The sequence below is a fragment of the Canis lupus genome, chromosome 25 (genome assembly GCF_011100685.1).
Source record: "Canis lupus familiaris isolate Mischka breed German Shepherd chromosome 25, alternate assembly UU_Cfam_GSD_1.0, whole genome shotgun sequence".
In the NCBI taxonomy this organism is placed as follows: Eukaryota; Metazoa; Chordata; class Mammalia; order Carnivora; family Canidae; genus Canis; species Canis lupus.
In genome coordinates, this window is record NC_049246.1 from 25444512 (window position 1) to 25460085 (window position 15574).

General features: G+C 33.2%; 1 protein-coding gene across 1 annotated transcript in view; it reads right to left on the minus strand.

Annotated features, from left to right (window-relative positions):
* Positions 1-13497, minus strand: part of GLRA3 (glycine receptor alpha 3) — a 207305-nt gene extending 193808 nt beyond the window's left edge. Inside the window, exon 1 of the mRNA XM_038573624.1 lies at positions 12974-13497. Coding sequence (XP_038429552.1) covers positions 12974-13044 — 71 coding nt within the window. The 5' untranslated portion in view covers positions 13045-13497. The remainder of the gene's footprint in view (positions 1-12973) is intronic.
* Positions 13498-15574: the final 2077 nt, after the last annotated feature.

Consider the following 15574-nt stretch of genomic DNA (forward strand, 5'->3'; position numbering starts at 1 on the left):
CTCATTGCCAATTAGTGGATAAGTCTTTTTTTTCTTCCTCCTTTTCTTTGTGTTACTTCTTACATCTGCTCCTTTCTCTCCATTTTTAGGATGGTCTGTTGCATTGACCATGATCTAATTTCCTTGATGTTAGCTTTGCCCCTCCCCACCATCACCATACTTTTTTTCAGAGTTCTCCACATTACTTCTTTGGTGAGATTTCTGAAACACAATGTGTTTATGCTCCTTTCCTACTTATAATAGTTCCCTTTTGCTTTGGTTAAAGACTGAGTTCCATAGGGCAGAATGCAACATATGGTCTGGAGCTTCTGGATTGCCCTCCAACAGCACCTTACACAACTTAAATATGCCACTTCTATTTACAATTTAGTGGCCAGAACCTAGTCAAAAGGACACACAAAGCTGCCAAGAAAGCTGGGAAATCTGTAACTTCTTGGAAGTGTCTTTAAATAGAAGCCTCTTTCTCTTTTCTGATAACTGGGAAATACCTGTGTTGACTGGATCAGAGCATCTATCTTGGATCTCAAGGAAGAAACCCCATGTTAGGGATGACAAACAACAAGGTAGAAGGAAGGATTGATAAACGGCCATTCCAGACTTGGCCTGCCCATTTCCATAGCTGTTCTTTTCTTTTTTGATTCTTGGAAAAAATAAAATCTTTATTAAGCCAATATTATTGTGTACTTTCTGTCGCTTACAGAGGTGAGACTAAGCTAAACTAACACCAGTAAAGGATGGATGGGTCTGTTCATCACGTGTTTATTTTCCTACCACTCAGCAGGTCTCACATCTATAGCAACAATGGATTTTAGGGGAAAAAATAGATTTGGAAAATAAAAGCCATTAATATTAAATTAGGTCAGAAACTATAGCTATAATGCTTGGTACATATTTTCTGTTAAAGAGAAATGATCACATTTCTACTTTACTGAAAAAAAAATTGTACTCTTTAGATGGATACAGCTCTACACATTACATTTTTAACATAGCATATGAAATACAATCACTTAGTCTATGGAAAGGTCACCCAGCCCTTCAAAGACAGGACTGAACCTGACCCTGAGTCCTCTTTCTCCAAATTTCTTCTTGTTTTTGCAAGTACACACAAATGCATGCACAGAGAAGACAAAATGCAAGAAAAATTAAGTTAGAAAACATCTAAAATAGACTAGCTCTTTCCTACAGAGGTATACATTTTATATTCTTTTTATTTTTTTTTTAGTTTGAATTTTTATTTGCTTTAGGAATTTGAATTATTTTTTTCTATCAATCAAGCTTTTCCAATGTAATCTTTGCTGTAAATTGACATATATGATAACTGTACATGTACACACAAAGAATGGTATACACTTTGGCTTTTTTAAGTAGAGCAAAATTTTAAGTTCACATGTTATTATTTAGAAGGACATATTAAGGACACATAAAGCCTAATTCTCTACTATAGTCTCAGGAGGTATCAAGTGAGGCGTCTGCAGCAGAGTCAGTGTCTTTGATGGTTCTCATCCTATTTAAGATTCACAGGAAGAAAGAGATACCCTAAATTTCAGGGATTTAAAGGAGGAAAAAAAAGGATTTCACAATCTTTTAAAGTGGTTTAAAACTGTTACAAAGAAACATCATAAAGCAGATGCGAGATACCTGATAATTTTATCCATATAATGCCCTGCCATTTGTATTATTCCCAATAAATAAAACAAGAGGTTAGTTAAGGACACAGAAGGTTCATTTATTCTTACCATGCAGTGGAATATACTGTACAATGTTTTAATAAGGGTCAGTGTTTTAATACAGGTAAGTCTCTTCCTAAAAAGGAATAATTTAAGAACTGGTGGAAAATATTGTATAATGCATATTAGAGTGTTTTATAATTTTTAGTAGAAAAAAATGCATAGAGATAGTCTGTTTTTTTAAGTTTTCAAAGTCAAGATTTCTTTTTTTTTTTTTTTTAATTTTTTTTTAATTTTTATTTATTTATGATAGTCACAGAGAGAGAGAGAGAGGCAGAGACACAGGCAGAGGGAGAAGCAGGCTCCATGCACCGGGAGCCTGACGTGGGATTCGATCCCGGGTCTCCAGGATCGCGCCCTGGGCCAAAGGCAGGCGCTAAACCACTGCGCCACCCAGGGATCCCAAGATTTCATTACATATGTCATTCTTCCTTCCCTTGTCAGGAATGTAGCCTTTTGTTTACAAAACTATGAAGTCATAAATCTCTTCTTTTCCTGGATTTTTGCTTTATTTATTCTAATAATTAAGTTTCAATCCTTAGACTTCTGATACACAGAATAAACACATTTAAGTAATACAAATTAGTAAAAGTAGATGTATACTGATGTCAACAAAACAGCGGATATAAAATAGCTTATTCAAATATTTTCTTCCTTCATAATCAAATGATGACAATGAAACATTTTGTTTAGAAATAGTGAAACATGTTATCTGAGTAAACATTTGTTGATGCTTTTCTAATACCCTGTGATAGTCATATAGATACTCCCTATGAAGTTAGTCCTGAAACAACTTAAGCATGGATTTATAAGAAAAGAGAACTTAAGGCTCTCCTGGTAGAACTGTCTCTATGGAGTTTATAATATCATCCATTTCACATGGAAGTTGGTTTGTTGCCTTTGCTAACAATGCTTTTCCTGCCTGATATGATCCCTCTTTTCTGCCTGTACAAACTCTGTCAACTGTTTAAGGTCCATTTAAATTCCTTCCCTTTTCAGGAAGAATCTCTACCCCTTTCCATGCCAAACAAGATGTTTTCCTTTCTCAGTATTTAAAATAGATACTTTTAGGTAGTTGTTCATGACTATCTTTTTTATAACTGCCAGGAAAAAAAGGAACCATTGTTCAATTACCCTTTATAGGGTAATTTACCCTTGGGCCTAAAACATTAAAAGAATGTAAATAAACAGGGCAGCCCCTGGTGGCTGGGTGATTTAGCCCAGGGCATGATCCTGGGGTCCCAGGATCCAGTCCGGCATCAGGGTCCCTGCATGGAGCCTGCGTCTCCCTTTGCCTGTGTCTCTGCCTCTCTCTCTGTGTGGCTCTCATCAATAAATAAATAAAATATTTTTAAAATGCGAATAAACAGATTAAAAAGCAAAAACAAATATTATGTGCTATCAATGATCTCAGTTTATCCAGGGAATTGGAATATTGTCAGTGATTCTGAATCCAGAACTGTGATAGATATAGGTATAATAGAAAAGTAAATATGATACCTTGAGAATATGCATTTGATTACTATTTAGGATGTTCCTTTAATTATGTCTTCTCTTTCCAGTGCAGAGATCTTATAAAAAGTAAATAATTAAAAGTTATATATTGATTAAAAAATATATATATTTTATATGTGTATATATATGAATATTTTATACATATATTTAATAGTTATTTTAATAACTATTATGTTAACCATTATATACAATCATTATTATATGAAGTGTTATTTCTGTTTTTTTCAATTTTTAAAAAAGAAGGAGCTATGGCAACATGAAAACTCAGTACATAGTATCGCAACATACTAACTGCTTTATTTAGTAGAGGTGGGGACAGATCCAAATAGTAACAAGTGAGGCATAAATGAGTAGTGAGAAAACAAAAATGTGTAGATGATATTTTTCTAAAACTTTTTCTGTAAAAGAGAGATAAGAGATGAGTGGGTAAATATATTACCACAAAAAAAATTAAGTTAGGAATACAGAAAAAGCAAAGCATCATATCACTCACCAAATTTTCTCCTGAGTGCTAGAAGCAAAGAAAGTAAACACAGTACTTTTAGTTGTGTCAAGAAAGAGTTATTTATTTGGAATTGTCAATCCGCTTTTAGAAATAAAAGCCTCATTTGAGAAATGAGTGAGTACTTTTAGTGTGCTAGACACTCTTTCAAGCCCTGAAAATAGAATTGGACATACGTTATTTTCTTGCCCTGATGGACTTCACAGTTCGAACTAGAGGTAATATTAAAGCAATGACCACCCCCACCCAACCTCCCCAGGATATGTGCATTAAAGGCATTGGATGCTTGGGAGCACAGAGGTATCCCCACCCTAGACTTGAGGAAGATCAGAGAAGGATTTTTAGAGAAATTAAGTGAGTTGAGGAGACATTAGCCAGACAAATTGAACTCACTTGAGTCCCAGTCATTTGATGAAGCACCTTTGAGTGGTCATTTTATTGAGATTCAAATCACTTATCTTCTCCCAGGTCTCCACCCTAAAGTATTGTATGGACAGTCTGAACCCCCAAACAACAAAAACAATACCAACAACAATAACAACAGGACAAACTGTTTTCTGATGATTTATGCACACTCACTGACCATTAATAACAACTTACTTTCTTTTCTGTTAGTAGCATTTTACATGTAAATACAATTTCTGCCATTAGTTTTTATTTTTAGTAGTAACATATTCTCAGCTTTTTATACATATCCCTAACCCCTGCATTGGAGAATATCCAGAGCTAACATAGGTACTAACTGTTGATACCCTGTTTAATGGCAAGTAGAAATTTAACTTTAAAAAGAAATGTGAAAAAAAAAATGTGAACTTTTTCATTTATCTAACATCAATAACAAAAGAAAGTCAACAGAGTCTAAATCAAAGAAAAATAAATAAACCTCACATGATAATAATGCTAAGATTCTTTTTAAAATATAGTTATATGAAATTATGACGGCCATCTAACGATGGCATTAGTAGGGGCAGTAGTGATTTGAAATTTATTGCTGAAATCCTAATGGTTTTAGGAAGCCATATATATTTATGGAAAAAGATGTTGCTAAAGTTCTCTAATGCCTTTAGGATTAACTTATCTTACAGTGTGTCAATGGAAAAATGACTTCAACTATGTGTTCATTTTATAAGATTGCAAAGCCCTAATAAGATCTAAATAAGTAAATTCTTCCTCTATTGCTTTATTTCTAGGTCATGACTCAAAATGGTAAAACTATACAACTCTAGTCTAAGCAGCATCATGAAAAAGTAGCATTCTCAGTAAGGATTAGTGGAATGGGTCGAAGTTTTATATTGGACTAAAAATCATATTCTTTTATGTATAAAACCTTTATACACATATACCATATATGAGCAAACATTTAGTATGCTGTGGTATTATAGTTTCATGAAGACAATTAGAAAGGAAGTCTAAAAATATATTTAATGGCTCCTTAGAAGGCAATAATGGAAAAAGAAAAGTTGAAAATTAATGAATTATACAATATAAATTTTGATTTCTCGTGGTAATAATGAGAAGCAAATCCATTATTTTTCCACTAAATGCTGTCAGAGTAATATCTGAGATTTGTTTGATCATATATCTTTTGTGAGTTCTTGAACATAGACTCCCTTTTTGCTCCAAGTAATAACATATTTAAGTAGAATTCAAATCTAAAGTCATAGGTAGGTAGAGAGATGTGACAGGCAAATTTTATCTCTGTGGTTAGTTGCTGTTTATTGAGCATCTACTTCATGCATGCATGACATTGAATTAACAATTATAGAGGTACAATAAACATCAGAAACAATGCTATCATCATGAGACTTACAATTAAGAGGGAGAGAGAAGACCTGTATGAACATCTAAAATACACATGTACCCTCTATAGTGGTATATTGTTAAAAGTTGAAGTTCTGTTTCCCCAGTACCTCACACACTGCCTAAAATGGAATCAATGCTCTATAAATTTTTATAAAATTATAGAGAAATTAAGGCAGACTGCCACAGTCACTCTGAAACTGGAGAATCCAAGCTTCATTCATAGAACAACTGTACAGAAAAGGTTATCAATTCAAACCATGCCTCAATAAAAGCACACTTTTTGTGAGCAGTAAGGTCATTTTATTTTATTTTTTTTAAGATTTTTTTTGTTTATTCTTGAGAGACACAGAGACGAGAGAGAGACAGAGACACAGGCAGAGGGAGGAGCAGGATCCATGTAGGGAGCCTGACGTGGGACTCAATCCGGAGTCTCCAGGATCATGCCCTGGGCTGAAAGCAGGTGCTAAAGCCCTGAGCCACCTGGGCTGCCCAGTAGGGTCATTTTAAATGGAGAAAAGGTATAAAACACAAGTAGAAAATACAGAGACAAGTATTTTTAGAGACACGTATAAGGGGAAAAAAAAAAGTTTACTTTGGCCAGGAGAAAATACAATGGCATTTTAGTAAAAACTAATCAATAAAAATTTATTAAAATTATTTGATAAATATTTTCCTTTTGAGGTAAAGGCATCGTTATTGCGAGAAATGTTAAGGTCTAGAGGATGACTACATGTCAGAGATATTTTTGAGAGATTCTTAAATTTAAGTAAGATATTAGATGCACCAGTTACCTTTAATGTAAGCCCAATCACTCTACTGTGGTGATGGTTGTATAAAAGTATCAGAAATATCTGTGTTTAGACATAATATCTAATTGGTTATGGCAAATGTTGGACGCACTCATAGAGATTTCGTCATTGTTTGCCTTGAAAGTTATTCCACTCAATAAACTATTTCTAGAGGATGTTAATAACCTTTAGATTTTATGCTATTCTTATTTGTACCACTAAAGTTACTGCAATTTCACTCTAGGACAATTTCATGTGTCCTAGAGGTACTCCTAATACTTCCTCCTAAAAGCGTCTCTAGTATGAAGATTTTGAAAGAATTTCAGAAATGCAATATAATGAAGCTGCTTTTTTTTTTTTTTTTTGCCATTGTTTACATACATTCTGACATCTGAGAATTCCAAACTTAGTTTCCTTAAAATGCCTTAAGTGGTTGCCTGCAGTTGTTAGAATAGCTTTGCCTTCTATAGCTGAATAGCTCATTCTATTCACATACCTCTGTTTGTTGCCAAACAGTTGGCTCTGTCTTGGAATTCCTGCCTTCATTCCAGAACCAGTTCTCTGAAGATGATTCATATATCTCTGTTCCTGACCCACTTCCCCAAGCAAAACAAAGCTACTGCTGTACTATTCTCCTAGTGGAGAAAGACAAATAAGCCACGTTTCCACATAGACATTTACCCACACATAAATTTATTTTCAATAAATTCCATTAATCCACTGTGAAGATAAACATATGGAGAAGGATAAGAGACACGTTTATTGAAAGAATCAAGAATGATCCACTCTATATCATTCATGAAGTAAGGAAAAGTAAAAGATGTAGCTATTCAAAATAATTCCCTAAAAGGCTCCTGAGAAAACTAAGTGGATAGTATATATCATCTATGATTGTGAAATTATGAGATTAGTTGAAATTAGAACATTGAAAAGTTCTATAGAAAAGTTTCAGAAAGATATATACTGTTGATATGAGCAGGTCTTTTGGATCTACTGTATAAAAGTGATAAATCTGTGACTTTGTCACTTAGTTATAATCAGTCTTACCTCCAGTTTAACATGGGGCTCTCTCTGTTTTCTTCTCTGTGCCTTGCTTTACAATGTTCTACTCTTACTGCATATAAATATTTTCTCTATTCTTTCTTCTTTGCAGACAATATTATCACCTTCATAACATTTTGACTGTTAAATCTACAGTTCAAGCATCATCTCTGCATCCCCAGCTGACGGCAGGATACCAAGATCTACAGCTAGCATCTCGAACTCAAATATCCCAAACCAAGTTCAGTGCCTTCTTTTCTTCCAACAATCCAAATCCTCTACTTGGTTTTCTTTCTTTAAGACCATATTTTGATGAAAAGTTCAAATACAATTTATAAGTTTTAAAATTCTTGTAGTTTTGCTATTATTGTTTGTTTATATAGTTCTTACTATTACTATCTATTTATTTGTTTGTTTGTTTGTTTGTTTGTTTGAGAAGAGAGAGCGAGCACGACACGGGAGGGGTAGAGGCAGAAGCAGACTCCCTACACAATGCAGGTCTAGATCCCAGGATCCTGGGATCATGACCTGAGTTGAAGGCAGAGGCTTAACTGACTGAGCCACCCAGGTGTCCCTACTACTAGTAATTATTATTAGCAATCTTATCGAGATGTTATGAGCCAAGTTAAAAGATCATTCCCATAATAACAACTATCCAATTATAATTAAATTATTTCTTCTAAATTTTACCCATGTCTATTGCTTCTAAATTTTATCCATATTCTACTGTTGCTTCTTCATATTTCTGCAGGTTTATTGTTGCAGCCAGCTCAGTAGTTGTTGTAGGTACAATATGAATGCACACTATAAATCAGAATTTCTTCAGTGACTTCGACCATCACCACTCCCTAAGCATGCTATAAACTTATTATCATTTCATTTATGTCTCATTTCTGCCCAGTGAACAAGCATATTAAGATCCAACACAAGTACAAAGCCTTCTAGATAGCTATCCTACCTCACGTTTCTAAAACATTGCTATCTGTGCTTTTCTTTTGTTAACTTGGTTCTTTGTACTTTCTTCCCTGCTGTGTTTTAAGTTCCATCATGGGAAAAGTGGTAATTCCCAATCAGCCAAAGTGTACCTAGGACAAAAATTTGTGCACAGAATTTGGTAATTTTGTTGAATTGCTTAACATTACACATTAAATACATATTTGTTGATTGACTTGCCTCTGTACATAATTATAGTTAAGGGAAGAAAAAAATAGTAGCATAAGAAATATTTTGCAAGCTGTTGTCTGAATCTGCAGGGCAAATTGCCTGAGGCACTGACCAGAAAACTGGGCCATGATCCTTCTATACTTCGGACATATGAGTATTTATAGACATAAAGGTAAGAAGCATGTATTATGTGCAGCATAATTTTAAAAACTACATAGAATCCTGTTACTGTACCTGCATATAAGAAATCATTATGGTAAAAAAGTTTATTCATTGAAGTACATTTTTCTTAGTATCTTACATAAGAAAATAGACCCAACATTAAAAAGGATTTTCAAAAAAAAAAAATAAAAATTAAAAAAAAATAAAAAGGATTTTCCCCATGCTCCAAAACATACCAAAAGCAAAAATAAGTTCTATGTCAAAATGTGTTTTTTAGGCTTCAAAATAAACCAGGAAAGCATTTTATTTGTGATTATCATGAAGTCTGAAATTCACACATTTAGTTTTTGACAGAGTGTACTATAATTTATTCAAGTAGCAAGTCAGTGTTGGTATCAAATTGTAAAGATGAAAAATAAAATTGTATCTTATGAAAATAATCAATTTAAATGAAGTATTTTTGGCAGTTCTCCTGTTTTTAGAATTTGTTCTGCAAGCTCCTCATAATCATCACTTTATCTGCATTTCAAAGAAAGCTGAACACTGGTATTTTGTTCTTTATTTTATTGATATGAGGACTAGAACCCAAAAGCCTAGAAGGATTATTTCAAAAAGCAGCAATATCTGAGCAAAGTGTGAAACTTTAAAAAAAACTCTACTACTAGGAAATTCAGATTACTTGAGTCTGTTTACACAATTTTCTTACTTGTATTTTTAAAATTATTATCTTTTTAAATAATTCCCCTTCAAAAATTGTATTTTTTAAATATCTGATATATTCTGTTAATGAATACTTCTAATTGTATTATAGAAGTAAATAATTTTGTTCCACTATTTTTGCCTTAGTAAAACTCATTTACTAAAAAGTAGAAATTATGCCAAAATAAAAGAATTAAAATATCATCTGTGGGCCTGCAATAATAGTTTAAGAAAATGCTAGAAATGCTTATAATAATATGCACTTAACAAATTTTGTACTAGTAAAAACAGAAACCCTCATACATTGCTGATAGAAGTATAAATAGGTACAACTACCTTGGAAAATTTGCAATCTCTAATAAAGCCAAACATATTCATGCCCATCCTATGACCCAGAAATTCCTCTCATAGAGAAGTCGTAGGTTCAACCCATACTATCCCCAAAATGCATATATTCACATGTATTAACATGTATTCACAAAAAGACATGTTCAAAGATATTCATAGCAGCACTAGCCAAAACTTAAGATAATACCCAAATATCCTTCATAGGACACTGGATAAATTGTAATATCTTCATGTAATGGAATACTATACAACAATGAGAAAAACAAACTATTGCTACATGCACTAATATGGACAAATCATATAAACATAGTGCTCATAAAAATAAAGCAGACTTAAATAAGTATTTATATAAAGTTCCAAAGGAGAAAAGCATATTTATAGTTGTAATAGGTCAAAATAGGGATTATTTGGGGTCAAGTAGTGCCTGGAAAAGGTATGGCAGTGGGAGGGTGAGTGTGTTTGTGATATTGGCAATTCTACTCCCCCCCCCCCCCTTATGGAGTACTTATCTTTATATGCCTAGCTTATTTTACTAAGGATAATGTCTTCAAAATCCATCCATGTCATTGCATATTGCAGAATTTCCTTCTTTTTAAAGGCTGAATAGTATTGCCTTGTATCTATATACCACATTTTTTATCCATCACCTGTCAGCAGACATTTATGTGTTTTCACACCTTAGCTATTGTGAATAGCACTGCAATAAATGTGAAATTACTAATGTCTCTTCAAGATCCTGACTTTGATTCTTTTACATAAATAACCATAATTGGGACTACCAGATCATATGATAGTTCACTTTTAGTTTTTTAGGGAAATTCCACTTCTTGATCCATAGTCTCTTCACATGACTGTGTTACCCTTGTGAAACTTTACATAGAAACTTATTATTTGTATACTTTTCTGTGTGCATCTCTCAATAAGATTTTTAAAAATCCTTAAAACTTGTCAAAAGAAGCTTGTACTAGTAGATTATTTAATTAAAAATATCTAGTTTTCAGTTGTAGTTCTTGCCTCCAAATTACCCTAAAAGAATATTTCCAAATTTAAAAGATAGATTTATAAATTAGCACTAAATACTTTTTGTCTTTATTTTTTTCCTTTATGTTTCCTTTTTCCTCGATACATGAGAATAGACTTAGTGAATAAAGAATAGTTTTCATAAAGGCATTTCTTTTACAAAATATTACCAGTAGAGGGAGCTTCACTTTTTTTTTCTTTTTTTTTAACTATAGGAAATTTTCTTTTAAGATCCATCCCTAAAAATAAATATATTAAAATTTTAAAATATAATTAAAGTTTTTAATAGAGTGATGAGTTACTCTCATCGAAGGGAAAAATTTTATCCAATTTATAAAAGAAGAAAAACCTGATAATAAACCACACAAATTTCTATACTGGGTATGTATTATTCAAGAGATTACATTTTTGGATTATGCATAAAAAGCATTCTTATTATTTAATATTAATGAAGGTAAATTCTTATAATTATGATCATCATTTTGAAATAAAATTTTGTAAATAAAACTAGACAAAAATCAAAGGATGTGCTGATTAAAACTATATACCTAAAAATATATTATAATGAATATCATGGCAAATTACCATTATACAAATTTATTTTAGAATTTACTATTTATTTTACAAAATACTTCCAGTAGAGGGTGCCTCACTTTTTTTTTGAACTATAGAAAATTTTAAAGGCCATTAGTGAAAATAAATATATTTAAATTTTTTAATATAATTAAAGTTTTTCATATGAATTACTCTCATTCAAGGGAAAAATTTTATTCAATTTATGAAAGAAGAAAAAAAACCTGATAATAAAGAATATATATATACCGCACAAACTTCTATACTGGGTATATGTTATTCAAGGGATTACATTTTAGACAAAAATCAAAGGATGTACTAATGAAGATTATATACCTAAAAACATATTATAACAAATATCATGGTGTATTACCATTATACAAATTTAACCTTATTGACCAAAATGGTTTAGTTACTGACATTAAACTTTCTAAATCTAAGTGTCTGCAATTATTTTTATTTCTTTGAAAAAAAATATGCATATCATCATCTAAGATACTAAGAAATAATTGTAGTAAAATGAACCATTTCACTTATAACATGAATTTTGTGCTCCTTTCCATGAAGTTTTTATAAATATAAAAGCTCAACACTATTTGTTTTAATCACTATATATAAAATTTGTGACAATTGTAGTTACAAAAGTTTACAGTCATATTAAAATATTTTTCACTGAAAATATCCTAGCTTACAGTGGTTCAACATTGTACTTGAGAAAAAAAAATATTTTATTTCAATCCTCTTGTAAAGCTTGTGGGCCATAAAAATGGAAATTTTAGGGTAATTATAAGAGTAAAGTAACATTTATATTGGTGGTTGAGAAGTCTATTCTGAGCATAATCATGCTTATATATTGTTTGATTAAGATTAGGGGCTAAACTATCTGATCTTTTGACTAGACTCTCTTTTTTAAAAAAATAAAAATTACAAAAAAAGAAAGCCCAGCAAATATGACTGGACATGATAAGAAAATTACATATCATAGAACAATTTTATTCTTCAGTAGGTTTCTTGTAATATCACTTTCTCCAAAAGGATTATTATTGACATAGAATATATCTAATGATTTATGTATGATTTTTCCTTCGTGTATTACCTGAACTAAGCTCTTTAGAAATGGTGCTTGCAAGGCCCTAAATGTCATTGATGTAACTTGACCTCTGGATATACCAACAATGTTCAGAATTTCTCTAATCAGCAAATGCTTACGTTCTAGATTTTTTTTTTGCCACTTAAAAAATATTATTTCTAATCACTAAATGTTTTGTAACTTCCAAAAAGAGAGTAACACTCAGAATTCATATTTCACTTAGAAAAAAAAAGAAACTCTAAAAGCAATTTGAGAAAGAAAATCTAGGTTTTGGAAATAATTTTTCTAAGGTAATCTCAGCTGCAAATAATATGAGAGCAGTTACTATAAAGCAGTAATTAGTGAAAATAGAGCAAAGTTATATGTTTTTAGAGGTCTCAGAAGACTGCTAGACAGCTTTAAATAGAAAACAATGAGATTTAAGGGATACTTTCAACAAGTCAATTTCGAATTGCATTCTTGACTTCATCAATAACAAGTGGTTGCAACATAGTGCACAAGCTTAGATAGTTCTCCCGATGATAAATACAAGCGGACTCACCTGAGTAACAGTGCTGCTTCCCAGAAGTAAAATCCCGAAACTAATGTCCGAAAGTGTCTCACGTGGGCCATGATACGGAGAGATTTTCACGATCCTGAAATTAGTCTTAGCCAAGGCATGGGGGAAGAGAAAGCCAGGAATGAAAATGTGCAACCTAACTCTGTGTGGTGTTGCAGGAGACGAACGCAGGAAAGCTTCAGCACCTTAGACAGCTCTCCGCAGTCAGGAAAGCCCCTCTCGTTCGGAACACTTGAAATCCCTTTTGACCCCTGCTCTGAGCATCGAGCAGAAGGAAGATTCACAGGGTACAAATGTGCAGGTGATTTATACAGTGAACGCGGAATAAGGGGTGAGATGAAATGTCAGAAGTGCCTAGGTTCTGGGCAACAGTTCACTGAAGCTCTAGCGGTAAAGAATGCTTGTCCTTCCCTGACTCAGAGACCGGAGAAGGAATAGCCCCAGCAGCGGGAACAAGGATGCTTCTGCACCTGCTCCAAGCGCTGCCCGCCGAGTCCCATTCTCCACCTTTGAGTAAAACCCGACACAGCCAGCGCGGCAAAGGGAAGCGGGGGAGGAGCCAGACGACACTGTTCTGTCTGCCAATCACGACCGCACAGCGGGACGGAGGGACAGACCACTCACGACCGTAGGCGGTGCGTAACACTTTACCCTTTAAAAAAAGCGGTGAATAACTGGTGCAGAGCCTTAACTGTGACTGGAGGGAGTTGGGGGAAGAAAGACTCAGGAGTCAGCTTTGGGAGAGTCAGAGGTTTTTGTGAATCGGGTAGCAGAACCGCGCTGGGGAGACCCTTTACTGTTCCCTTCCGGGAAAAGGGACAATTTAGGAAGGGATGTGACCCTATGTCTTTGACCTTCTATCGAGATGCAGGAGTGAACAGTAAACCCAGACCCTTAGAAAGGGCCAGGGAAGAGCAGAAAATTTGGTGCATGAATACCAACGGAACAGGAGAAGCAGCTGCTCTAGAATTCTCATAACCCTGGTCAGCTTCCTTCTGGCTAGGAAGCATTGTTGACTAGAGTGACTTGAGCTTCAGTTGTAATAAGGGTTCTAAAAAGATGAAGGTGGGAAATCTGAAGAAATGGCTACTTGAGATGCAATGCTACCCACCATTTTTCCCCCTTACACGTTTTCCATGTCTTAAGAGTAAGTTCAAGTGAGGAGTACACATAGGTCTTATGATACATCTTCTACCATCCCTATTCTCCCTCCCCTCTCTCAGCCTCTCTTATCTCCCAGCACCCACCCCCAACCATTTACATGGAAATTTGAAGATCAGAAAGGAAAAGTGTGTGTATGTTGTGTGCATGCTTATTCATGTATCTCAAAACGGAATTTAGAAAGATTAGAACCTATGCTATTAGATCTTTAAAGTGGTTTTTATTTACTATCAACCAAGATTAGAACCTTCACTACTTGAATTTAGCTTCTCCCTAAAACTCCCATAGATATTTATTCGGAAAGCCCTACTTTAATCACTAAACTTTTTCAGTGACTAAACTATATGCCAAGAATATCTTCTCAGTCTTTCACACAAACATTTTCTTGTTAATTAAATTCCAGCACCAATTGACATATTGACTATCCTGTAATTCTTTATTTAACTAGAAAGGCATAAGTCATTACCATCTCACCCTCTCGAATGAGGACACGGTGAAAAATATCTATTTTTATTTTTTAGTAGACAAGCTTATTTGCATTCAGTGAGAATAAAGATTTTTTATTTACTTTTATATTTATTACTATATCTGTCTATTTTTGCACCTTAATTTTCTGATTTAAATTACAAACTTCCGGAAGTCTCCAAGAAATATCACTAGTTCTACCCACAAATATTTGCACCCAGAGAAAGTTCATACAATTTTAATCAACTCAATTTTTCAATGAACCTTCTGAAAGCTATGAACAAATGCTTTTTAGTTGGTCATTCTTTGAATGGCAATAATTCTTTTAGAAACCACACATAATAAATGAAACAACACTTACTGTATTTCAAGAAGGCCTGGACTCCTTGCCTGCTTCACCACTACTTAATTGGGTATCTTTGGAAAAGTAATCTACTTTTAAAAATATCTTTATTTAATATATCTTTAAAAATATATTTATTAAGGGAATTGAGTTAAATTACCTTTGAGATTCATTCTCTGGCCCAAAGGAAACAACCAAATGGATGTTTAGGTAACTGAGAAAATTAATCCACTATATTTAAAATTCTGTTTCCATTAATCTAGAGAGTTAGGTTACGTGACAGCTTAAAAGACAGAATAATTTTAGCTATTTCATCTCATTATTAACATGAAAGCAAAGAAATATTATACTTTATCAAATTAATATATCTAGCCAATCAATCAGTTTTTTGTCATAAAAGAGGTTGGTAATATAGAATCTCCATATTACTGGCTTTTCATAGCACCATTATTATTTCCTTCAATTTATTTATGAAAAGTTATTATCCTTCTTATTTATTTATTTGACTTTTCCACTGCAGTGAGGATAATGGCCATTATTTAGCATAAAACCCAACATATAATAGATACTCAATAATTGTGAATGAATTAATAATCATATTAGAAATTCAATAC